This window comes from Odocoileus virginianus, chromosome 17 (assembly GCF_023699985.2).
Source record: "Odocoileus virginianus isolate 20LAN1187 ecotype Illinois chromosome 17, Ovbor_1.2, whole genome shotgun sequence".
Lineage (NCBI taxonomy): Eukaryota > Metazoa > Chordata > Mammalia > Artiodactyla > Cervidae > Odocoileus > Odocoileus virginianus.
Window position 1 is genome coordinate 51,681,360 of NC_069690.1, and position 26,819 is coordinate 51,708,178.

The 26,819-nt window shown below is 55.1% G+C and overlaps 1 protein-coding gene and 1 long non-coding RNA gene across 6 annotated transcripts in view; one reads left to right on the forward strand and one right to left on the reverse strand.

Annotated features, from left to right (window-relative positions):
- Positions 1-26,819, reverse strand: part of SEPTIN9 (septin 9) — a 176,737-nt gene that overhangs the window by 93,358 nt on the left and 56,560 nt on the right. Inside the window, exon 1 of one of the 4 annotated variants that reach the window (XM_070479901.1) lies at positions 13,096-13,438. The exons of the other annotated variants lie outside the window; for them this stretch is intronic. Within the exon in view, the coding sequence (XP_070336002.1) occupies positions 13,096-13,150 (55 nt within the window). The 5' untranslated portion in view covers positions 13,151-13,438. Of the gene's footprint in view, positions 1-13,095; positions 13,439-26,819 lie in introns of those variants that run through there. 4 annotated transcript variants of the gene reach the window in all.
- LOC139039180 (uncharacterized) lies at positions 13,901-18,789 on the forward strand. Of its 2 annotated transcripts, none has more exons than XR_011492455.1 (3): positions 13,901-14,243; positions 15,308-15,529; positions 15,668-18,789. It is a non-coding gene; the product is annotated as an uncharacterized lncRNA (long non-coding RNA). The 2 variants fall into 2 exon arrangements; XR_011492456.1 differs by having other exon boundaries at positions 15,345-15,529.

Genomic DNA, 26,819 nt, shown 5'->3' on the forward strand with positions numbered 1-26,819 from the left:
GCTGCTGGTGCTGCCTGCAGAACTGGCCCCATGGCCTGCACGCTTGGGCTTCACTCCGCTCAGCACCCCAATCCACAGCTGGGAAGACTAAGCGGGACCCAGGGGTCCTGGCTTGGCCACCAGCAGCCAAAGGAATGGGCACTTTGAGTCTCTCAAACTGGGGTGGGAAGTTGCATTGGGTGAGTTTTCTTTTTGACAATGAACCTTAAAAAATAATATCTATTGCTCTTTTCCTGACTCTAAAAGTAATACAGAAAGTGTATGTGCAATGAAGAAAATCTGCAAAGCACAGAGAAACAAAGGGAAAAATACCTATCAACCCACGACCAAGACAAGCACTATCAATAGTCTGGCAAACATCCTTCCAATCTTTTCACTGCATGCATATCTGTAAAGCAGGCTCACGGAGAGACACAGCTTTGGGCCTTTCTTCTGCAGCATCAGGTACCTGCATCGCCATATATTCTTGCATTCGTTCTCCACATTCCTTTGTGATTCTAAAGTTCTGGTTCCAGATCATTCTCAGCTCTAGCTGACAATCAGAATCATTTCCAGAGTTTGTTAGAAGATTACTGGTCCCCGCTTCCTAGAGGTCCTGTCAGGAGGGCTGAGTGGGCCTGGCACCCCGAGAGTGTCTGGGGAGAAAGTGAGCAAGGATCTCTGCCCTCCCATGGGCTCACAAGCCTCCTCTCCATCCCCCTCCTGGGAATCCCACAAGAAGGAAATCTAGGCATCCAACCCTCCTGGAGTCAGCCCCAGCCAGAGGCTCCACCCGCCCCACCGTCCCCCGAAGGCACCCAAGAGCTCTGTCCAGCTTCAGAGGCCGCCACTCAGCCCCTGAGCCGGTCACAAACGAAAGGACACACTGGGCACTGCTAAGGCAGAGGCCCATGGGACGAGGGGGCGTCAGTCACAAGGCCCCCAGATCCGCCCAGGGCCCAGAGCAGCATCCCCTTAGAGAAGGTTGAGAGGGACCGCCCTGGCGGTCCAGTGGTTAAGACTTTGCCTTCCAGTACAGGAGATGCAGGTTCAATCCCTGGTCGGGGGGGCTAAGATCCCACATAACTCCTGGCCAAAAAATAACAAAACCATAAAACAGAAGCAATATTGTAACAAATTCAATAAAGACTTCAAAAATGGTCCAGATTAAAAAAGAGAGAGAGAAGTTCGAAGCTGCCCAGGGCCTGCACACCAACTCATCTGCTCCAGGAAACAGGCAGAGGAAGGCCCGGTGCTGGCGTCCAGGGTCCCAGCCAGCCTCCCTTCTCGACTCCCAGAATAGTCATCATGTTCCGCCCAAGAGACCGTCACCATGCTGTGAGCAGGAGCCAAGCTCATCCATCCACGTTGGGCCCTGCTGCACAGTGAATGTGTTCCCCCAAATTCACAGGTTGAATGCCATCCCTCAAGGTGATGGGGTCTTAGAGGGAGAGCCTTTGGGGGTGATGAGGTCTTGAGGGTGGAGCCCTTGTGATGGGATCAGCACTCTTATAAGAGACCCCAGAGAGCTCTCTCTCCCCTTTAGCCCTGTATAGGCACGGTGAGAATATGCCGTCTGTGAACCAGGAAGCCACCGCCAGACAGTGAATCTGCCAGAGTCTTGACCTTGGATGTCCAGCCTCCAAAACTGAGAGAAGTAAATGCATGCTATGTAACCTCCCCGGTCTGTGATCTTGTTACTAAATCGAGGGCCCAGGCCCGAGCCTCACGTGACTTATGAGCCTCTAAGGAGTGCTTGTTGCCTTGAATCTTTAACTCAGCGTTTACCGGTGCTCATCACACACCAGGCACAACCCGAAGGACTTGTTCACCTCCCAAGACCTCCAGGAGGTGAGCTATTTCCCTCTCGTCCCCATTTTACAGATGGGAAACCGAGGCACAGAGAGGCTAATGACCAGCCCAACATCCCAGCACGGGTGAGGGTGAAGTCAGACTGAGCCAGCATGCTAAACCACCACACTGCACTATCTCCATACCCCACCCCGCCCCCTAAAAGCCAGACTCTCGGTAATAGTACAGCACCCGCTACATGCCACACCAGCATGGCACCTGTATCGTGCTGAGCCTTGGACGCACACCTGCAGGGTGGGCCCTGTGATTCCAGCGTCACTAACATGGTCACCGAGCTAGAAAGCAATGAGGCCAGGATACGGGCACAGGCAGCCTCTGCCAGACCCCAAGCTCTGGCCCCTCACTACTAGGCAGACTGCGATTTCCATTCCGGCCAGGCAGAGTCAGCCTGTGAGGTGGCCCAGGCGAGAACCGGGGTGCAGAGCACCGGGGTCTCCCTTCCAGTGTGGCCTCAGGCTACGTGTGACCTTCGTGACTTGTCCATCTCGCTGGGTTCTGAGAGGACCAAGAGCCCTTAAATACAGAGTGTCCAGCCTGGGGCCTGGCATGTCATAGGTGCTCAAGACAGGGACGGTTACGAAGAACAAGAACCAGCAGTGTCAGAGGAAGTGCCTGTGAGTGAAAGGGGAACAGCTGGAAGGGCCGGGACTTGGATCAGAGAACAAATAATTTGGGAGGGAGGCCGGAGCCCAATAGCTGGCTCCAGGGCAGCTGCTAGCAGGAGCCCGGCTCCATCACTTAAATATTAGGAGAGATGCAAATATCTGAGCGCCCCTCCCAGCTCAGCTTCAGGGTGAGACTGCAGCCAGGGCAGGGGCGAAGTTTCCTCCCTCACCCTTGTTCCCACCCCTTCCCCAGCTGCCCCCAAACTCCTCTACCAGGGCAGGAGCTGGGATGGGGGCAGCCACCAGGAGGGAGGGGACACAGCCCCAATCTGTCCCCTCTCCTCTGCTCCGGGCCTGCAAAGGGGTGAATGAATGAACGCCTTCCCCATCTCGCCCCCTCCCTATCACTTCTTTTGTAGTTTAGCAGGAAAGAAGAGCAGCCCCTCCAGAGGTCTTTCTAATGGAATCCTGGAGGGAAAAGCTTGCCACTCCAGACCCACCACCCTCACTCCAGAAACACATCATGTGCCCCTCTTCCACCTGGACTATATGCACCACCCAAGTCTTTCCCGGCAATCTGACCAGGAGGAAAGCTGAAGCCTAGAGCCCCTCCACACCCCGACCTATGCCTGCAGGCACAGCCTGCACCACCCTCCGCCTCAGTGCCAAGGGTACCTGTGCCAGATGTGGGCATAACACAGTCTTCCCAACCAACTACAAGCAGGAAGAAACCACAACGGGAGCCAGCCAGCACCATCTGCCTGCAGACCCTGCCTGGTAAACGCCTACCCAGCTTACCAAAGGACTCTGCTTGGTGTCCCTTCCTCCAGGAAGCCTCCTGAACCTAACCCTCTCCTGGGCTCATGCCTGGAGCCCCAGAACGGAAAACAGAGCTAGTACTTAGCTGGCGCCCACAGTTAACTGTTGAGTAAACAAACATGAATGAGCTGGCTGCCTCCCCCACCCCGGCCATCCTCCCAGCCCACCAGACACAGAAAGATTCTAGCACTTACTTCATTTTTGAACTGAAGGCAAAAAAAAAAAAAAAAACCCAAACCCAGTTTCTTTACAGAGCACTCCTCCCCTGACTTGTGATGGGGGACAGGAGGCAGGGGACAGCAGAAAAGGCCGCCCCTCCGGGCCTGGGATGGAGCCAGGAAAACTTGTATGCTTTTACTGTAGATGATATCGGTCTCCGGGGACTCAGGGCAGGGGCCTGGCCTGCCCCTCAGAGGGAAACTGCCCACCCACGTGGAACGGAGGGCCAGAGAGCCCTGCTGGGGGCTGGTTTTCTGCACCCAGGGAGGGGCCAGCCGGGCTCCAGGCTGAGGTCCTGCCTAGGAGAGTCTGGAGAACTGGCAGGCTGCTGGCCACCGACAGTCAGAACCAGAAACTCCTCCATCTCACCGAAGACGGGGAAAGGGAGAAGGTGAGGTGGCCGGAATCTGGGCCACTCTGCCTGGGACACCACTCCTTCTTCCCACCATAAAAAAAAAAAAAGAGAGAGAGAGAAACCATTCCATCGGTGAACCTCCCGCAGGCAGAGAGGGGGTTGTCAGTGTTCCAGTGTCTCCCTTCCCATTCCCACAGGGACCCTCAGCCACAGCCTCCCACATGGAGGTGCCTGGGACCCCTAGGCCTTGCCCCAGGAGACAGTCGAAAGCCCACGGCCAGAGGAGCCATCAGCCTGCACTCCCTGAAAGGCAGAGGAGGGCTGTGGGTTTGACAACTAGAAAGCCGGACTAGAAACTCTGAGGAAGTGCCTGTGACTGGTCATAAAAGACCAGACATCGGCTGCAAAGAGCTCAGAGTTCCAACCCCTCCTTGTACAAGCGAGGAAAAAACCAGCCCCAGGAGCTCCCAGCTCAGACTTGCTAAGGCCCAGGCAGCAAGACAAACTCAACTCCCTACCCCTGCCCCATCCCCCGAAAAAGCCACATAAGGCCCCCCTGGGGGGGGTGCCCCTGCTCCCTCTATTTGTGCCCAGGAAGACAACCATCAAACCCCCAGCCAGACAGTCCCTCAGAGGCTGCAGTAACCAGAGGACGTGTCGGGGGCTAGGGGAGTGTCGGGGTGGGGGGGCAGTCACCTCTCCTGCCTCCCCTCCCCCATCCCACCTGGAGCCCCTGGAGGTGTTTGAAGGCAGGGCTCCTGGTCTTGGGGACAGAGACACAGCAAGCTCTAAACCATGTGTGGGGAGGGCACACTAATGTGTTCAAGGCCAGGTCCCTCGATTTTCTCAATTTTGCAATTCTTGGGCTTCTCAGATGACCCGGAGACTCTGGGAGCAGAAAAGACTGGAGACTTCGTGGCTCAGCATTCCAGGAGGGACTGTCAGACTCAGGAATCTGAGAGAGAGAAAAACCCCCCACAACACAAAAAAGAAAGAGGCAGGTGGCCCAGAATGGGAGAAAATAATTGCAAATGAAGCAACTGACAAAGGATTAATCTCCAAAACATACAAGCAACTCAGCAGCTCAATATCAGAAAAATAAACAACCTATCAATAAAATGGGCAGAAGACCTAAACAGACATTTCTCCAAAGAAGACATACAGATGTCTAATAAACATGTGAAAAAAATGCTCAATGTCATTTATTGTTAGAGAAATGCACATCAAAATTATTAACACAATGAAGTATTACCTTATACTAGTCAGAATGGACATTATAAAAAAAAAAAACCTACAAACAATAAATTCTGGAGAGGATGTGGAGAAAAGGGAATTGCACTGTAGATGGGAATGTAAATGGATATGGCCACTATGGAAAACAGTAAGGAGATTCTTTAAAAACTAGGACTAGAACTACCATATGACACAGCAATCCCACTACTGGGTATATACCCTTAGAAAACCATAGTACTGTCAGGCGACTGTATGCTCCTCAGTTCTTTGTCTCGTCACAACGAAAATTTGGAGTGACGGACATTAAAGACACCTCAGCGGGTCACAGCTCTCGGGTCTTGGACAGACCGTGTTATAGCTCTTAAATAAATCAGTGTTATAGCTCTATTTTATTTAGATAATAACAAGAAAATCCATCTTCAAGGCATGAGGGCACGTCGATCCAAAGACACGAAGAGATGATCGCCCCACTCGCACGGGAGAGAGAGAGGAGAGAGCTTCGGTTCTTCTTTTTATGTGTTTCTCTGTCCCTGGGCCTGTCTTATGTAAATTGGGCCAGCCAGGAGTGTTGTTTGTTTTACCTGAGGTTCTCACTCCGGTCCTTGGACCTTCCTTTGTTTTATTTTCGCAGGCTTTTCCCTTCCAGGTCTTTTGGCCACCGCCATTCTGGACTCCTTTCCCTATTCTAACTACCTAACAATACTAAATGACACATGTATCCCGATGTTTACTGTAGTACTATTTACAATAGCCAGGACACAGAAGCAACCTAGACGTCCATCGACAGATGAATGGATAAAGAAGTTGTGTATATATTTCAGATATACAGTGGAATATTACATAGCCATAAAAAGGAATGAATTTGAGTCCGTTCTAGTGAGGTAGATGAAACTAGAGCCTATTACACAGAGTGAAATAAGTCAGGAAGAGGAAAACAAATATTGTCTATTAACATATAGATAATGGGATCTAGAAAAACAGTACTGATGAACCTATTAGGATGGCAATAAGAGAGATGCAAACCTAGAGAACAGACGTGTGGACACACAGAGGGAAGGAGAGAGTGGGATGAGTTGAGAGAACAGCACGGGAACATGTACATCACCATATGTAAAGTGGATAGCTAATGGGAACCTGCTATACCACACAGAGAGCTCAGCCTGGTGCTGTGACAACCTGGGGGGTGGGATGGGGAGGTTCGAGAGGGAGGGGACCTGTGCACACCTACAGCTGATTCACGCTGATGCATGGCAGAAGCCAGCACAACACTGCAGAGCAATTACCCTCCAATTAAGAATAACTTTTTTAAAAAAGAGAGAGGCAGGTTAGAGCCTCATTCCCAGGCTCCTCACCTCCCCTGCAATCCCACTCTATGCTACGGGCAGGGGTGTCGGGGGGCGCTCGCTGTGTATACTCTCCACTCGCACAGAGGACATCCTCTTGTCCCTCTGCCTAAATTTCGGGGCATTGGCAGCACTTTAAAAACTGACAACAAACTTGAAGTTTCCAGACCGTCTCCTGGTCTAGGCTGAACGGAGCCTTCGGGCTCTGTCCAGACAAAATTAAACAGCCAGAGCCCAGAAATGCCCCCAGCGCCGGGGGGTGACTAGGGGCCAACCGCTGGATCTGTTTGGCCAGAGAAATTACAAATCCTCAGTCTTCTGGGACCGGGTTCCACAGACTTCCAGCCCGTTTCATCTCATAAGCAACTCAGCCTCCAAATTTGGGAAAAACCGAGAGGAGGTTGGAGAGATAGCCACTGTTTGACCATGTTTCCTCAGTGGTGCCGTCAAGGGGGAGCAAACGAACTTGCTTCCTGGCTGGGTTTCTGGGATGAACCCAAGAAATGACGTCCCCCGGGGCCTTGACTTCTGATGACTCTCTCCCGAGAGCCCCCTGGCTTGCCCAGCACCCCTTAACCCCTACCCTAGCCCACCATTCTAAACACACCACCAGGCCTTGCAGGGTCTACACCATGACCCACTGTTACCTGCCCTTGGGGGCTGCAAGCCCATCATAAGCACCCGGTCTGGCCTGGCTGGAAGGTGGGACTCCTGGGTTTGGGGGCCACCACGGATCCCTTGAGCCTGGCCCCCAGGTCCTTGTTGTTGGCCTGCGGTCCTGTCTGTACCCCAAGGAGACTTCTATTAGCAGCCAGCCCACCCCCAGCACAATGAGTAAGGGGCATTCAGCTGGTAAACAGGCAGTGGCGGGGGGAGGATAATGGTGATGCCTGAACTGTGACATTTCCCTGGCTGCCGGACATTCAAGGAGAAAGAGAAGGCAAGGCCCCATTCTGCTCGGCCAGCACCAGGATGAGGGCTTTAGCACTCCCGTAGGGGCCTGCCAAGGCCGGGCCAAGCCCACGGTCACCAGGCCAAGAAGTCTCCAGCCCCTGCAGGGTGAGTGTGCCATCTGCCTTGGCAATGTCACGTCATGAACAGGCCGCAAGGGCAACTGCTTCCACCGGCAGGACAGTCTCACTCACAAACATGGCCTGAGCAAGTACACCCACTGTGAGTCCACCCACCATGTGTGGGGCCCAGGGATTTCCGTGGCTGCCACTGAGCATTGGGGCTCGAGCTCCAAGGGTCTCCTTTCTCTAGGCATGGAGGCCCCAGCCCAGGCCCACCCACTTCCCACATTGACACATGGGTGCAGGGCTAACCAGTCCCTGGGGGTGAGCTCAACAAACCCAGCTCTGGCCTCCAAGCCCTGGCTTCTCCACACTGGCCCCAGAGGGGCTGATGCGCCAAGTTCCAGATTTGCAACACAATCAGGAGTGGCAAAGGGCTGCTGGTCAAGGAGGATGTCGCGGTCAGCACGCCCCGTGCCTGACACCAGCTCCCGGTTCCGAGTCCCTATCAGGAAGGCTGGCAGCCAGCAGAGGCATGGGCAGGCAGCCCGACCCCACTGTCTTCAAAGCCAGGCCGTCCAGCGTATGCCTGTGTCGTCGTCTGCAGGGTGGGTCCACAGTCCACCCATCTGGGGTGCTCCGGGGTGGGGGGAGACTGGGATGACCTCCTCAGTGAAGGAACCCTGCAGGCAGCCCACCTGACCCAAGTCTCCAAGTTCTGCCTGTGAGACAGCATGACACCTCCAAATGGGATGTCGACCAGGCCCGGGGAAGGGCTCCCACGCTGGCCAGTAGCACAAGTATCTACTCTGAATCTATCAATGGTATACAGTCTCACTCACCACCACTCCCCGCAATCACTTAGGGACCCAACAGACCCTTGCACTCCATCCCTCCCATCACCCAGATTCCTGCATTTAGGCATCCACACCCACCCGATCCTTGCAAATACCTGACCCCCACCTCGAGCCCCAACAGCAGCAGCACCCACCATACTCCCGCGAACAGGAACCAGGCTCAGGCTGTCGGCTATCTCCCCAAGACGATTCTCGGACAGAGGTGTTTACAACCCCACTCAACAGAAAGGGAAACCGAGGCTCATGGGCCAAGACTCTTTCACCAGCCAGCTGCCCTACCCATCACTTCTCTCCAAAGGTCCTCTCCTTCAGGATGCAAACTATATCCACTTGTCCCTTTCAAACCTTCCTACATGGACTTTCCTGGTGATACGGTGGGTAGGATTCCAGGCTTCCACTGCCAAATACCCGGGTTCAATCCCTGGTCGGGAACTAAGAACCCACAGGCTATGCAGCACAGCACCCCCTCTCCCCCCAGCCCAGAAAAAAGACTTCCTGGAAAGATCTATGTCCTCCAGGAAGCCTTTCCAGATGGACACCCCACAGCACGGGATGTCCCTGCTCAACCCACCTCCCCGGCCCATGTCTAAACCTCAGGCCCACTGATGATGGGGACCCTTCTGCCACCTGACACTTCCTCACAAGCAAGACAGAGGGTGAGTCTAGCCCCGGGCCCTGGATCCAACAGCACCAGGCCAACGCACCTGGTGGTGGTCAGGCCCGTCAGAGAGCCAGCCCCTCGTAGCCACAAGCAGGTATCAGCGGAGTCCCAGGAAGGCTGACTCCTTCCATCCAGAGAGTGATCTCACGCCACCACAGATCCTGTCTCCTACCACCAGGTGAGGACTGTGGGGATACTGTATTCTCAAGAGGCCTTGAGTCTCACTGAAAAGCAGAACTCATCGCTCAAGAAGCCCAGTGGTGTTAATTAGGGGCAGATTCACACCCATCACCAAGCTAGGCCTTGTCCTCCTGGGAGGAGAGGGGCACCTGGACCCAGCAATCGAGGGAGCCCTGTCCCAGGAGGCGTCTGGGCTCCCAGACGAGCAGGTGCAATTGCAGAGTCTCGTCTCCCCAGGAGACCCTCTCCCTGCCCACTGCCCGCTCCATACTCTGGGCCCAGGGCTTGCTTGGGCTCCGGGACCCGGCTAGCAGGGTCCCATAAGGAGACGTCAGAGGACAGACGTCAGAGGTTCAGTAGGGCAGACACCTCCTCCAGGCAGGAGAGACGGCTCTGGGACTGGAACTCCTGGGTCCTGGGCCAGATTGCGTCTCAACCAACATCAAGGACTTTCAGGATTTTTTCAGCCCATGCAAATCCGGTTACAAACAACCCTGCTGGGAAAGTAGGCCAACAGCTGGCACTTGGAAGGGCTTTGTTACACAAAGACCTGAGTTGTAATAGCGTTTGCGATAACAGATTTGGCCTGCCTTCATTAGAGAACACGCCGTCCAACGGCCCTGTACTCCACCAGCCAGGAGCCAGATAGCAGATGGGGTCACCCTTCCAGCCACCCCATCACATGGAGAGTGACGGGTGCTGAGGCCACCTGCAGCCCATCTTCCAACAGGGGAAACGAAACTTTAAAAAAATCAATTCAGCAAAACACAAAATGTTCTTCCTGCCCCTGCATGGGAGTCTCCACCGAGCACTGAGATCCTCTTAGGAGGGAGGGCAGAGGCCATCGTGTAGGAGGCCCACGGAGGACACTTCCCCCCCCCTCCACCCCAGCAATCCCCAGGAGAGACCTGAATCCACAGATGCTTCCAAAATAGGAGACAGGCTGAATCCCTGCACCACCTCGGTGATGGCGGTGAAACTTAACAACCTCACCCTCAATCCTCCAGGGTAGATAAGAGGATGAGCAGAAACAACAGGATGAAAAGAGAAGAGTGTTCCCCAGGGAAGGGAGAGGCATGTGCCCTGGATGTGGGGCGTCAGCAGAATTTACCTGGGGGTATTCACTCCACAACCCCCCCATACACACAGTTCCACTGGGACAGCTTTCTGATTGCCCTGCAGGGCCTGCTACTTTGCCCTGGATACTGCCATCGCCCCAAACCTCCAGGGGACACCCCAACAGAGCCAGTGGGACCTAGCCATGGGACTCCAGTCTGCTCGAATTGAAAGTCACCCCCAGCAACCGCCATGGCTCAAAACTCTCCAGCCTCTGGTGGTGGCCCCTGGGGCCTCCATCTTTAGCCACCAACATATGCAGCTGTCAAGGAGCCAGCATTTCCTCCCACCCCTCTGACCCTACCTTGCAGAAACTGAGATACCAAGCAGGCAACCCAGGCAGAGGCCCCCAACCGGCCCCTCGGAAACAGACCAGCGCTCCTCCGGCTCCGATCTCAGCCACTCCGGCCGCCGCCCCAGGATGGTCTGCGCTCCCGGCGGGCAGGCACACCTGGTCCTCCGTGACCTTGCTCGTCTGACTGTCACGAGCTGGCCCCTCTCATGCCCCAGCCCTAATGAACCAGCTCATTCCGGCCTCCCCTATCCAGTTCACTGTCCCTGGCCCGAGCGGGCTCCTCCTCCCGCCCGCAACCAGATTTACGCCTCCTCCACCACCACGACCTTTCTCTGTCCTGGCTCTGCCAGCCAGTATCACCCGCACTTGCTCTGGGTCAGACACCCTCCTCCTGCCCTGATCTCTCCTTCCCACGTCTGTCTGTCCAAGGCTGTCACTCTCAACACCCAACTCCACTCTGAGTTCTGGGGGTTATTGGGGAGGCTGCCTTTCTGGTCTCCAAGCTGGCCATGTGTACAGAGCGCACACACGTACACACACACACACACACAATCAATGTGTTAGAGGGGCTCTAACTCGCCCGCCTTCAGTGCATGAGTCTGCAGGGTACACAGGGGGGGAGGCTGCCGCCTCCAGGAACCAGAGGGTCCAGGCTCCACTCCCTAAGTGAGAAATCCCCCCCTGAAAGCACAAGCGCGGGGCTGCCAACTGCCACACCAGGATGGTCTCAATGAGGCCATTGTCTCCACCAGATGAGAGGGTTGAGAAGCTGCCTGAGAAGCAGCCGCCGAGGCTGCTGGCATTTCCAGATGGGGTACTTCGGGTGAGGATGGAGTTGCACGCGGGCCCCGAGTCAGAGGCGCCAACAACCTCCAGGGCATGTACTGTGACAGAGCGCACGACCCCCAAACCTCCTCCTCCTCCGGCTGCTTCAGGGCTCCTGACCTCCTGCTTTCATATCAGGGACCGCAAGCCGACCTAACTCGCATAGACCTCAGGAGAAAAGAACACAGTGCAGGACCTGAAGCAGGCAGCCATCTCCAGGTCGACCAGTTCTCCCACTCAGACTCTTAGGCATGAAAGGCCCTAGAAGAGCTTCTCTTTTCCAGCAGTGGCTGGGGGCAAGTTGAAGGCAAAACAGACTTGGGGAGACCTTGAGTATGAGCACGCACCCCCAAGAGGTCAGGACCGCGGGGTACAAGCCGTCACAGCTCTCTAGACCAGAACTCCTCTTAGAGCTCAATGTCACAGTCAGAAAAGTGCTCCGACCAGAGAGCCAGCCCCCAGCAGGCACGTCCCTTGCACAAGGCAAGCCGGCGCTGGACCCCACCCCCTCCTGTCTCTCCACCCCCTGCTAAGCTAGTCCTGGCCCAGCCCAGAATTACAGCTGTTGGGGCTCTGCCTGGGGTCCAGCCAGGCTCTGGTCCCCAGAAGTGCCCCTGCAAACAGGGCTGACCCCAAGTGGGCCAAGTGCCCAGCTGGGCTCTGGGCCCCCAGACCGCAGCCTTGATTCTGCCCTGAGGACCAGACTGGCACCTGGACTTCGGTTCACTCCTTTCAACCCAGCCTCCGGGCCCACCAGAAGGGTCTGCCCAAAGGCTGCCTGGGAGCCCCTCCGAGGGGCGGGGGCTCCAGATCTTAGCAGAGACAGACCCGCCCCTCCAAAATCCGGCCCCGAAGTGCTGGAGACTATTGTGTGAGCTTCCCTTCCGACCGCTTTATTCACTCCCCGGGAGGCAGGACGCAGAGCCACCGACAGGCAGGAGGGCGCACGAAAGCTACACACACACACACACATACACACGAGTCCGGGAGCTGGACGTCCTACCGCATCCGGCGGGAGAAGCTCCCCACGTCCCTTCACACTTTTCTAAACCCCGGAGGGAGGAGGGGACCAACACGCGCTCCCTACCGGCAGGCAGGGCCCCCTCCCCGCTACGGCCGGAATCCGGGAGGCAGCTGACGACGTCGCCAGGCCTGGATGGGGGCAACGGGACGCGCGCCCCCCCCCCCCCCTTTCTAGTCTCGCCGCGGCCTGGGCCGTGTCCACTTGGGTCCCTCCCCAGCCGGGATTCTCTGCTCAGCCCCGGCCCCGAAATTGATGTGGGCTGGGGGTGGGTGGGAGGGGTCCGTCCTGCGGGCTGGACGCGGGGGACGGGTGACTAACTCCCCCAACCCGCCCCAAGGACCAGGGCCCGGAGGCCGACGGGAAGAGCGCAACGGAGAGGACTGAAGGACAAGCCGAGAGGGAAACTGCGCGCCCGGGTCCTTCGAGGACGAGCCCTCGAGAAGACTGTCGTCGCTCGACAAACACAAACAACAATAAAAGGAAGGAAACCCGGCGGCAGCGCGCAGGGCGGCCGCGGGGGCCAGCAAGGGCGCGCGGTCCCCGCGTCCCCCTAAGGGGGTCCACCCCGGAGGCGACGCGGGCGGGGGGAGGCGGGAATCGCGCGGCTGGAGGGCGCCCCATCGGGGTCCCGCCTCCCAGTCTCGGGCGAGGGTCCTCCCCGAGGGGCCCCCTGCCGTTCGGTGGGCGGTCGGCACCCACCTTCGAAGTCCGAAATGATCCCGTCCAGCTGCGCGTTGACCGCGGGGTCGGACATGGTGGCTCTGGCGCGGCGCGGCGCGCGGAGGGCGGCAGCGAGGAGGCGCCCCGGGCCGGCCCCGGCCCTGCGCGCTGGCTTGGGGGGGGGCCCCGCCCGCGCTCCCGCCGTGCAGAGCTGGCCGCCGGAGCCCCTCGGCCCCCGGGCTCCGCTGAATGAATGGGGGAGGCAGGCGAGCGCCGTCGCTCCCCGCTCCCCGCGCCCCGCCCCGCCCCCGCCCCCCGGGCGGATCAGGTTCCCCGCACCCGGGGCCCGGCCTCCCCGTCTCGCACTGGCTGCTCCGCCCGCCTGTCAAGGCCGGACCTGGGCGGGCGGGGGTGGGGCGGGGGGAGATGGGGCCCGAGCAGCGGCCGCGGGGATCGGCCGAGTCCTGGGCGCCCGACCCGAGGCCCCCCTCTTCTCCCCTCCTGGCCCTCGCCCAGAGGACGGCGACGGACGCGGCCCCGGCGCCCTCTCCACCCCCCCTGAGGTCCCGCTGTGGCCAGATGTGGGCGGATGTGGAGGCCGGGCGGCGGCGCGGGGGCGGCGCCGGGGTTGGGGGGGGAAGAGATTCCTCCCCTTCCCTGGGGTGCAGGGATCCTTCTGCGGGAGGTTTTATTTACGCAGCCAAACAAAGTTCGCCGCCGCCTTCCCGCGCTCAGCGCCCGCAAGGGTTAAGCGCTCGGGCCGGCGGCCGGCAGAATCCCGGCCTATTGGCCTAGAGCCGAGGAGTGTGGAGTAGTGGCGGGGGTGGGGGGGGGGGAATCGCGAGTCATGTGACTCTGGGGGGAAAGGGGGCGCCGAATCCCACCCGCTAGGGGCACCCCTTCAACTGCTCCCTGCCCTCCCCCAGCCCTACATCCCCGAGGGGGGATGGTGTCAAAAAAGGCGCTGGACCAGCTGGGACGGAACACCCTGGTCAGAACCGCCGGGGACACGTGCCACCCCCACGCTCCACAACAAGGGGCTTCCGGAAGGCTGCGCGTAGACCCCGGGTTCTCCGCGAGTAAGAAGCGGATTATTTCAAAGTATCTGAAGGCAGGAGTTGGTGGAGGGGACCGGGAGCCAGGGGCCTGCGGGTGAGGCTCCGCCCCATCTGGCCTTGCCCTCCAGGGTGAGTTAATTTCTACCCTTCTCCATCCATTCGACAAACACTGATTAAACCCTATCACCTACCAGGCAGGCAGGTCCCAGGGAGTGGGGACAAAAGGATGGGCTGGGACTTGAGAAGCAACCGGGGAGGGCCCCGAGGTCTGGCACCAACAGTGGGGGAGGGGGGTCTCTTCCAATCCCCCCAGCCAGTTAGGTACTCCTGCCTTTTCTCCTGCCCCACCCCATTTCCTTAAGCCCAGGGCCTCTGCCTTGAGTCAGGGGCAAGCGTGAGAATCTATAGCAGGGAAAGTTACTCCCTGAGATGGTGGGCAACTGGGGCAAATGGAGCCCTCAGTGTGGCCTGTGAGTGCCCGAGAGCTTGTCCGGGGTCTCAGGCTGGTCAGTGCTACCCGCCTCCCAGCCCCCCACCCCCTAGTTCTAAGAGATCCCAAATGCAGCAGGGATGCTGAGCCCCGAGTGCCATCCCGGTTATTCGGGCCCTCTCACCGAGAATGTGCTAGGTTTGAGGAGCTTTTTTTAAGTTGATGAAATCGAGTCCTTCCTTTTTAAGAAAAGCAGTTTCTCCCTCCCTCATGCCTTGGATATTTTGAACTATTTTCAACCAAGTGAGTTTGTGGACAGGGAACTGCAAAACCACAGACATTTCAGATGCGCGCACACCCTCTGCCTGGGAGCGGGGGTTTCAGAAATGGAGTCACCACTGTCTGTCATTAATAGCACCCTGATGGCTTCCACACCAGCCCACAGCACTACTTGTCTGAAAACCAGCAGCTGAGCCTGCCTGGTTGTCCAATGCTCTAGCCACCTGCCTGCCCTGTATTTGGGAGTGTGGTGGTCCACTCCCTCTAAGAAACAGCTTTACGCCATAACCCCCTGGGAAGATGCTGGGTCCCAGAGATAGGGCAGCGTCCAGCCTGGGCCATAGCATTATTCTCCAGTGTTTTTATAAAAAGCACCGGTGAGTGTAGACACACCCATGTGATTGTTCTCCCAGGGAGCTGGCTTGGAGTTCTACCAGATTCACATAGGTTCAGCTTATAGTGTATTATGCGCTTCCATTCACAGTGGAGCTAAACATACTTATGCTTATCTCCTCCGGGAGGCCTGCCAGAGTCCACACCTCACCAAAATGCTCGCCTATGGGAACCCAAAGGACAATGGCAGGAGGGAGCAGACCTCCGAGGCCAGAATGTTGGCACAATTGTGCTCCAGAGCCCAATGAGTGCATCCCTCTGCCTCTGGCCTTCCTCCACTTAACCACTGAGGCCGCCGATACCAGGCCTCCAGGTAAGGAGATACCCCCATGTTCCCTCAGGAAATCCAATGCGGCACTTGGCCACAATCCCAGCCAGGAAGTTCACCCTTGTATCTAACCAACTGCTCTAATTGTACATCATTTATTTCCTCTTTTTTTCCTGTCCTCAGAGGAGATGGGAAACAGCTGGGCACCACCCTTCAAGTAATAATTACCTTCTCCAAACTCGAAGACAATCCAGTTGCTCCTTGGCCTTCTCTTTCTCGGCTTAAATCATCCATCCCAGCCCTTTAATCATCCCCCATCCTTTGATCACTTCTGATGACTGTGTCCAGATTGGGGCCCCGGGACTTTAACAAGGCCTGATCCCAATCGGATGGGGGAGGGCTCCCCCCCACCCCCCAACCCCCTTTCCTAGGGCATGAGCAGTCAGGGCTGGGGTCTGGACAGACGATCCTGGTTGGGGCTCTGAGCAGATAAAATGAGCAGCAGCAGCACAGAGAAGAAAATGAGCTTAAATTTGGTGAGAGAAAAAGAACCGCGAGGCCTCCGAATTCTATGATGGTAATGCTCTCCCAAGGCCATGGGCGAGGGCAAGACTGTTTGTAGGCCTAGCCTAAGGGGAAGGTATAATTTGGGGAACATCAGAGGGGCCACCTACCTCACAGGTCCACCATGAGACATGTAATGGTGAGCTCTCAAAAGATAAGTCCATTCCAAACCTCGGAACGAGAAGTGGCTTGGTGTAAGGATCTCTGCAGATGTAATGAAGCTGAAGGTCTTGAGCTAGTGGTAAAGAACCCTCGTGCCAATACAGGAGACGTAAGAGGCGCAGGTTTGATCCCTGGGTGGGGAAGATCCCCTGGAGGAGGACATGGCAACCCACTCCAGCATTCTTGCCTGGGAGATCTCATGGACAGAAGAGCCTGGAGGGCTGCATACATAGGTCACAAAGAGTCAGATACGCCTGAAGCAACTTAGCATGCATGCACACAAGGGCTTTGAGATAAAGTCACCCTGGATTAAAGTGGGCCCTGAACCCGATGGCCGGTGTCCTAATAGAAATTAAAAAGAAGACACAGAGGCCCAGAGAAAAGGCCCACATGAAGTCAGAGGCAGAGACAGGAGAGATGCAGCCACAAAGCAAGTAACGCTTGGGACCCTGGAAGCTGGAAGCCACAAGGTAAGACTTCCCCAGAGCCTGCTCTGGGGCTTCCCTGCTGGTCCAGCAGTTAAGAATCTGCCTGCCAATGCAGGGGACACCAGTTCAATTCCCGGTCCGGGCAGATCCCACCTGACACGGGCCAGCTAAGCCCCTGCACCACAACTATCGAGCCCTCACCCTAGAGCTGAGAGCTGCAACTACCGAAGCCCACACGCCCTAGAGCCTGTGCTCCACAACAAGAGAAGCCACTGCAATGAGAAGCCTGTGCAGGGCAACTAGAGAATAGCCCCCACTCACTGCACCTAGAGAAAGCCAGCGTGCAGCAACAAGCACCCAGTGCGGCTAATACATAAATAAATATATATATTTTAAAAAGAAAAAAAAAAGAATGCTTGCTGTGCTGACACGTTGATTTCAGACTTCTCATCTCCACTTGTGAGAGAATAACTTTTTGTTGTTTTAAGCTACCTGGTGTGTGGTTCTTTGTTACAGCAGCCCCAGGACACTCCCGAGGATCTTAAATCCCCATCGGAATCATCCCTTTAGGCCAAAACTGCCTCTCCCCAGGGACATCTCAGGAGCCACAAAATACACAGCTGGTAGTGCACACTGGCCGGCAGGTGGCAGCCGGAGGGAACTGGGGGCAAGTTTTCGTGAGAAAAGCTGGATGCCAGGGCTGGTGAGAAAGGTGTAGTGTGAAGCCCTTCTGGAGATGGAAGGAGCAAGCCCGAAGGGAAGGCCCGCAGGTCCAGCCCAGGTGGAGTGGCCCTTGCGAAGCATGGGAAGAGCGGGAGGAGGAAATGGATGGGCGGAAACAGCACTCTGGCTCAGCCGGCAGTGTCCCTGACCCGCGCTCTGGAGGGGGCGTGGGGACCGGAGGGAGGGCGGTGGCTGTGTGCCCAGCAAGCTGGGCCTTTGGACCCGATGAAGTGGACCATCTGTCTCCTCTGGGGCAGGGGCCATATGGTCTCAGCTCTGCATGCACCTGGAGCCCCATATGGCCTCCCTGAGCCCTGGAGCCTCCGGTCCATCAGCTGCCGGGCCTTCCACAGTCCCCAAGCCCCTTCAGGCCATCATCTCGGTAAACAGCGCCACCGTTCACCTAACCACTCAAGCCAGTCATCAAGGCATCACCTTCAAAGTCTTCCTTTCCCTCCCCTCCAAGCCATCAGAAAGTGTCTACCTCAAAAATACAAGTTTGTATCTCTTCTACTCTGGTGTCCCTACTCCAGCCCTCCCCCTCCACCAGAGACAGGTTGTTTAACGTTTAACAACCAGCAAATACAACTGTACCCGATATATAGCATTTGCCTGTTTCTGTGTTATAAGTAGTCCCATCTTGGCCAATTTGGAGGCTACCAAACGCTTCCCTGGTGGCTCAGAAGGTAAAGAATCCACCTGCAATGCAGGAGACCTGGGTTTGATCCCTGGGTCAGGAAGATCCCCTGGAGAAGGGAATGGCTACCCACTCCAGTATTCTTGCCTGGAGAAATCCAGTACTCAAGGACAAAGATGATGGTTAAATGTACTAAGATCCTTAGAACGTGGAGAGCTTTGTATATTTATTATCTTCATTCTTAATATAATTACCTGTAAGTAATTTAATTCATACCATATACATCTCTGATTTAATTTTGTAATTTTCTCTAACAGACAGATGCATTTTTATTGTGGTAAAATGTATATAATATAAAATTTACCATTTCCACCATCTGGAAGTGCACAGTTCTTGGCACTAAGGACATTCACACTGCTGTACAATCATCTATTTCCAAAATTGCCACCATCCCAAACTGACCCTCTATTCTCATTACACAATAACTCCCCACTTTTCCCCCTTCCTCATCCCAAGCTCTGGCAACCACCACACTTCTTGCTGTCTCTACAAATTTGACTACTTGAGGTACTTCAGGTAAAATGCAGTTGTGATACTGGCCCTTCTGTGTCTGGCTTATCTCATTTAGTATAATGTCTTCAAGATTCCTTATTCAAGGCGCACATGTTTCAGCATGTGTCAGTTTCCTGATTTTTACAGGCTGAATCATATTCCACTATATGCATATACCAAATTTTGTTTATCCTTTCATCAACTGAAGGACTCTTGGATACTTCCACCTTTTGGCTATTGTGAATAACACTGCTACAAACATGGGTGTACAAACATTTCTTTGAGTTTCTGCATTTAATTCTTTTGGGTATAAACTCAGGAGTGGAATGACTGGATTGTGTGATTGTGTGATTGTGTGTGTGTGTGCACACGCCTGCTTAGTTATGTCCAGCTCTTTGCAACCCCATGGACTGTAGCCCCACCTGGCTCCTCTGTCCCTGGAATTTTTCCAGGCAAGAATACTAGGGAGTTACCATTTCCTCCTCCAGGGGATCTTTATGATGCAGGGATCAAACCTGTCTTGCGTCTCCTGCATTGGCAGATGGACTTGATCCCTGGGTCAGGAAGATCCCCTGGAGAAGGGAAGGGCTTCTGCGCCATCTGGGAAGCAGATTGTGTGATAATTCCACAGAATTTGATTTTAAATAATAATTTGTATACAGGGGATGAGCTGGTTAAATAGCATCACTGACTTGAGTCAATGGACATGAGCTTGAGATAACTCCAGGAGATAGTGAAGGACGGGGAAGCCTGGCGTGCTGGAGTCCACGGGGTCACAAAGAGTCGGACATAACTTAGCCACTGAACAACATTTCCCAAAACGTACATTGTATGCAATGGAAATCTCATATTTTATAACATATAATTAAAATCTTAATGGCGACTGTGTTTAACAACTGACTCACAAAATGTCTCAAAATTCAACAGCTGGCTCTTGTCCCACAGCTATCCCCTCTCCCCGGCTTCTGGCAAAGCCTCCCGATGGGGCTGCTCGGCCTGCCTCTCTTTCCCCTTTGCCCCAGAACTCGCGGTGAGGCTTTCACAGCGAGGTTGGACGATGTGACCCCCACAGCCTCATCCGCACTTAGAGTGGATGGACTGCAGGCTCCTCGCCGAGGCTGCCGAGGTACCGGGTGCCTTGGCCTCTACCCACCGCGGCAGCCTCACCTATTCACTCGACCCCCGCCTCCGTCTCCCCTCTGCCTCCTGCCGCCGGACACCCACCTGAGCTGTCCTCTCCGCCTGGACGGCCTCCTCCAGGTCTTCCCCTGCTGGCTCCCTGTCTGTCATTTCCTTTCAAACATCAGAGCGACCACCCCAGGGTCCCCCAGGAGACACCTTGAGCCAGTTGCTCCTTCGCCTCCAGGCCTGCAATGGAGGCCCCCTGAGACTCCCCCAGGACGCTGTTAGACCCTGTGGAATGACAGCTTTCACTCAGCTCCCTTTGTGGGGGGGCAGGGTCATGGGGACCCCTGGCAGGGAACTGGCCTAGCGGGGCAGAAGGGCCCTTGGGCACACTGCCCAGACTCTGCGTTACTGCCAGCGCCACACAGACCAGCCCCTACGTTCGGGGTGACAGGCAGGACACCGTCTGCCCTGGGCCAGGCCCCCAGGCCCCAGTGGCCCTTTATCGCCCCAAGACATCAACAGCAGCTGTGCTTCTGACCACAAAGTCTCTCAGGCAGCTCGATTGTGAATCTTCCTGTGAAGCCCGTCTGTGGGTACAGCTGACATTTAACTGGTGTGAAGGCTCCAAAACCCCCTTACGCCATCTGCCTGGCGGCTTAAATGCAACCAGAAGGTTTCACTTCAAAGGGGAATGCCATTCCCTTAGCACATGATCAATCTGTTCCCCAAACTTCCCAGTTCTCACTCCGGCCTCCTTTGCTAGGAACACTTAGAGCAAACCCTGACCACAGCAGCCTGGCCCTTATCTCAGAGGCAGGGGGGCTTTTTAAACAAAAATCTTACTCTTCTAAATCATGCTGTCCAACCAGCGAAGGAAGCTCCTGGCCTTTGGGCTCCAGGCACACAGGGCTCCCCGTCCGTCTGTGAGCCCCGAGCCCTCCAATTCCAGTTAACAGCCCCCCCAATTCAGGGCTGAATCGACTGAAGTTCCCCCTGCCTCCCAGCTCTGACAATGTGACCGAGACGGCAGCATGGCCCGCCCCTCGCATCTTTCAGATTCACGGCACATTTCCCTGCAGTGATGTTAAACCCCGTGGGACACTGGGAGCCAGGGAAGACGGAGGCAGCTGCTAACACGGGGGCAGAAGGACCTGGGGGAAATTATGACCCTGCAAGATGACTCCCCACCAGCTGAACCCAGACTGTGGCTCTGGAGAGTCATTTGTTTATCCACGTGTCCAATGGGCTTTGGATGGGCACATTCAGCTGTCTGGGATGCTGGCGTGGTGAGCTATCACCCAGATACAATGGGGGAGGAGAGGTCTCTTCTTTTGAGGACTCACATTTTATTCTTGATTCTTCCCTCTTGGCACCGCCCCACAAACCTCTGCTCCTACCCCAAGCCCCCTGGATCGGGCTTTGGAATGGATTTGAGTCCCCAACTTCCTAGCCACCAGTTGAGGCTGGAGGTACAGAGATGAAGTGGGGGACACAGCATCCCACATCCCCCAGCTGATGGGAAACTCCCTCGGGCCCTTCTGATAGCTCAGCAAAGTCGCACAAGGGGCCTCAGAGGAGTGGCTGGCCTGGGACCAACCCAGCCTTGAAGCAGCCAGTCACTGTCAGCCTGCAGACTCCCCACCCCCACCAGGGCAGCCAGGAGATTTGGCCAGGCCACATCCCCAGAGGGGACAGGCTGTCCCCAGGGGCCATCGTTGTCCTGGCCTCCTTGCCACTTTTCCCCAGCAGGCGCCCTGTGCTGAGGGCTCAGAGGCTTGGAAGCAGCTCGCCACGGCTGCAGTGTGGGGACAAGGCTGAGTCACCCTAGTTACACGTCAGCAGGAACAGCAAGAACAGCGGGATCCAACAGAAAAGAAGGGGCAACAGGGCCTCCGCGGCCACACTTACTTTAAAGTCACCGCAGCGACCTAGGCGACACTGTCCCTGGGGAGCTGCCAGCAAGCCTGGCCCTTTGGACGGTGGCCACCTGCCCTGACAGTACCCCAGCCCACTGCCAGGACTGGTGGCCGGTCAGCACGGGAAGGGCAGGGAAGCAAGCTCCCTGCCCCTGTCTTCTGCACCTTCTCGGAAGGTTCTTCAAGGCTTACCCTGCATCCACAAACCCTGCTGGAATCGCCTTCAATGCCTGCTCCCTAATAATCTCATCCACCCTAACTTTGCACACCTCCGGTGATGGGGAGAACAGTACTTATCATGCTGTTCACTCTATCTTTAGCCAGTTTGGGCTATTTTAAAGAGATGGGGGGTGTACTAGTTTGCATTCCCACCAACAGTGTAAGAGGGTTCCCTTTTCTCCACACCCTCTCCAGCATATATTGCTTGTAGACTTTTGGATAGCAGCCATCCTGACTGGCGTGTAATGGTACCTCATTGTGGTTTTGATTTGCATTTCTCTGATAATGAGTGATGTTGAGCATCTTTTCATGTGTTTGTTAGCCATCTGTATGTCTTCTTTGGAGAAATGTCTGTTTAGTTCTTTAATGCAAACTAGTACAGTCGCTATGGAGAACAGTGTGGAGATTTCTTTAAAAACTGGAAATAGAACTGCCATATGACCCAGCAATCCCACTTCTGGGCATACACACCGAGGAAACCAGATCTGAAAGAGACACCCCAATGTTCATCGCAGCACTGTTTATAATAGCCAGGACATGGAAGCAACCTAGATGCCCATCAGCAGACGAATGGATAAGAAAGCTGTGGTACATATACACCATGGAGTATTACTCAGCCATTAAAAAGAATTCATTTGAATCAGTTCTGAGATGGATGAAACTGGAGCCCATTATACAGAGTGAAGTAAGCCAGAAAGATAAAGACCAATACAGTATACTAACACATATATATGGAATTTAGAAAGATGGTAATGATAACCCTATATGCAAAACAGAAAAAGAGACACAGATGTACAAAACAGACCTTTGGACTCTGTGGGAGAAGGCGAGGGTGGGATGTTTCGAGAGAACAGCATTGAAACATGTATATTATCAAGGGTGAAACAGATCACCAGCCCAGGCTGGATGCATGAGACAAGTGCTCAGGGCTGGTGCACTGGGAAGACCCAGAGGGATCAGGTAGAGAGGGAGGTGGGAGGGGGGATCGGGATGGGGAATACATGTAAATCCATGGCTGATTCATGTCAATGTATGGCAAAAACCACTACAATATTGTAAAGTAATTAGCCTCCAACCAATAAAAATAAATGGAAAAAAAATAAAATAAAATAAAAAATAAAGAGATGGGGGAACTTCTCAGGCGGTCCCGTGGTTAAGACTCCATGCTCCCAATGCAGGGGGCCCCAGGGTTCAATCCCTGGTCAGGGAACAAGATCTCACATGCCACAACTAAAGAGCCCACATGCTAAAATCAAGAACTGCCGAGGCAAAATAAATATTTTAGAAATAAATAAATAAAAGTTTAAAAATAAAAAAGATGGTCAAGGGGGTGGGGGTAGGAAAAGGGAATGAGTTAAACTCTGCCTAACCATAGCTTTTGCCCATAGAAGAGACAGCCACTGTACTTTCGTCCAGAATACAAAAGTGATAGGATGATGCAGAGACGTGGACTATAGTTTTACTACCAGATCTTTCTGGGGGCCTGCAATTAGGGGTATCTGCCCTCTCCATAGCCAAAATGTGTGTGTGTGGGGGGGCTTCCTGTTGGGCTGGATCTTTTTTTTCCCCACCCCATTCCCAGTCCACCATGAATGTGAGAGAATCTTGTGTGCTCCTGGACGTGCCCCTTCACCTGCCGTGACCCTCATGGGAGGAGAAGGTACCTGAGATGCAGGCTCCCAATGCTGGGCAGCAGCCCTGGGAACAGAAGGCCCCACGTGGGAGGGAGGGAGACAGGAAGAGCAGGCATGCCGGTGGGGCGAGGATGGGGGCGGCGGGGGGAGGCCCCTCCCAGCAATCTGGTGTTGCTTTCCTGGATAATGAAATCTCCCCACCCCGGGTGCTGCTGGAGCCAGCCGGCAGCCAAATCACCCTCAATGGACCATTTGTCCCTCGTGTGAAGGGACTTCGGGATGTAATGGGTTTGCTATTAACTCACCCGTCCCCCGCTCTTGCCCTCCCCCCAGCATGAGTCATTCGCCCAGATGACTCTGCCCTGCAGGGCCCTTGCCAGGAGGTTGCCAGCTCCGGTTGGGCCTGTGTGAAGGGAGAGACCAACAGAGATGGCAGAGGCAGTCCAGCTTGAGACCAGCAGCCTGGCGTCCACACCCCTCCCCTGGGACTGTCTATACCCCAGACCCTGAGGCAGGGGTAGGCCCCTCTGTGTCTCCCTGGTTCCTGGGGCTCTGGGCAGCCATGCCCTTACCCATCTGTGGACCAACAGTCTTCCAGCAGACTCTCACAGGCAGGGAGCCGAGAGGGTGAACTCGTGGAAACTGGCCCCAAGGTCCTTAGCAAAGGACCAATTACCAGCCTTCCCATTTCGGAGTAGGAGGTTTGGGGATTTGTTGGCTTGCTTTTCGTTAATACTAAATGCTCAGGTTTTCTCACCCACTCAGGCTTAGGCTCTGGGGAGGGGAGCTCCAAGCTGGCTTCCCTGCCCGGGGTCTTGGCTGCCCTCAAGCTGAAACCTTTCTAAAGACAAATGTGGACTTCCCTGGTGGTCCCGTGGTTAAGAATCCACGGGGACGTGGGTTCGATCCCTGGTCTGGGAATGAAGATCCCACGTGCCATGCGGCAACTAAGTGCGTGTGCCGCAACCACTGGGTCCACGCTCCACAACCAGAGTCTACATACTGCAACTAAGACCCAAGGCAGCCAGATAAATAGATATTAAAAAATAAATAAAGGCAAATGTGACTGGTCACCCCCCGGATACAGCGGCAGCCCAGCAGGGCCGACAACCAGGCCTTGGTCTGCTGCCAGCCACTCCTTCCCACTCCCTGTGCTTCTCCTCTCCCTCTGCTCAGACCCGGCTGCTCTAGGTTCCCGGACAAGCCAGGCGTCAGCTCTGTGCCTGTCTGACGCCATCCCCTCCACCCGGCAAGCCCTTCCCACCCTCCTTGGCCTAGCTCATTCTCAATCCTTCTGCGGGTGCCTCCCTGAGCCCCTGGGTGGGGCAGCTCTCTTCTGGGCCTCCCCATGGGTTTGCCCACTGGCCAGGACAGCCTCTAACCCAGATCATTCACTGGAGGGGGACGCCAGGCAGCGGGGAATCGTAGGTGGGCTTCTTGGAGCAGAGAATCAGCACAGGGGAGTGACCGTGTTCTCCTGCTGTTGGTTAGAAAGTGACACGGGGCACCCCAAGTCTGAGAAGGAAGGAAGTCATGAGCATCACCCCTCCCCCTACCACGCCCCAGTAATCCTGCCAACCAGATGGGCCACCTTCTCCGCACAGCTGTGCTTCGGCAGAGAGAAATTTCTCACCTTCGGGGACAGGGTGGGAACATTCCAGATGGGGCCTCGTCTACCCTGGTCACAGGGCCTGTGGAGTCTGGATCTCCGCGTCTGTTTCATCCACGTGGCAACAGACGTGAGCCTGCCATCTCTGCCCGAGTGAGCACACGTCTGGAGCTCCGTGGTGCGAAGGGCAGGGAGCCTGCCTTTAGCTGAAGCCGCCACACAAATGGAGGACAGACCTGCACACAGATGCACGCCGAGGCTTCGGGGGGCGTCACTTCCAAGGAGGTGAACGAGGACATTCTAGGTCAGTGAATCACCAAGTGCCTGCACATCTGGACAGGCCACAGGCCCATCGCCCCCACCACTGCAGAGAAGGAGTTTCACACAGCTTACATATGGTGCACGGGGCCTTCTGGGCCAGCAGGGTGTGCAACCCAGAGGCTGAGAGGTTTGACCACTTGCTAATGAATAATCTAGAACGTTTATCCAGGAAAAGGTCCAGCATTGTCCAAATCTCAACACACATTCCCCTTTCTGCAGAACTGTGTCACTTTCCTAGCTGCGCCCTCTCACCCCGTCTGCAAATCTCAGTTGTCCAGAACACAACACAACAACCACCGCTAATCCTACGGGTCTCCTGAATCTCCCTCATTCATGACTGCACCTCTAGTTCTCAGCAGGAGCTGACATTCAGTTCAAGACAGAGCAAGATGTTCCAAGGAGGGTGAGCTCTATTCTGTTGGAACCCCCTATAAAAACAGAAACCAGTACTCAAACTTTCAGCAAGATTTGTGTTAAGAAAGGATGAACGGGACTTCCTTGGCAGTCCAATGGCTAAGACTTTGCACTCCCAACGCAGGGGGTCTGGGTTCAATCCCTGGTCTGGGAACTAGACCCCACATGCCACATCTAAGACCAGGTGCAGCTAAGTAAATAAATAAAAATAAATACATATTTTAAAAAAAGAAAGGATGAAAGGCCACTGAAACAGTGGCATGCTGGTAAATGTTTAACAATGTGCTCCAGTGGACAAGGGAAAGAGTGATTTATAATGTTTGTCAATTGCTGTGATATCAGTACTCCCACCATGGCTGAGTTCAAGCTACCAACGTGACCTAACTGTACACAGAATTGGCAGAAGACGTGCATACCACTGGCGGAAACTCTCAGATCACTACAGCTGATTCTTTCATCTTGGGAGAGTGGCAAGTCTATGAAGTTCTTTGCTGGGCAAAACAGCAAACCCAAATAGGGTTCAACCGGCAGGCTAATCCAATCAATGGCCCACCATCATGATGTGGGGCAGATTTCTGAGGCTGCCTCATAGATCAGGGAGAAAGACAGTGGTGATAATCGACTAGAGATGTCTGCCCTAACCTCAGGATGGGAGATTATTGCACGGATTTGCCATTTGCCTTTCTCGACCTGAGACATTTCTCTTGCCCCTGAAGTTCAGAGCAAAGGTCACCTCCTTGGTGAACTCTTTCCCAATCTCACCTTTCCCCTGAGTAATCCCTGCCACAGAATTTACTACCATTCTGTACACAACAAAGGAGTTATCAGTGTGGGTGGCACAGACCCTAACTTCTCCCCCAAATTCTGACCTCTCTTTCTTCTCTGGTAACCAAAGTTTCAGTTGGGCACATGGCTGCTCAGATAAAGATACATTTCCCAGCCACCTCTGCTGCTAGGAGTGGTCATATAATTAGGTTCTGGCTGTCAGGAGGGAAGTTGAAATGTTTAACTTTAGGACACTCCTGCCG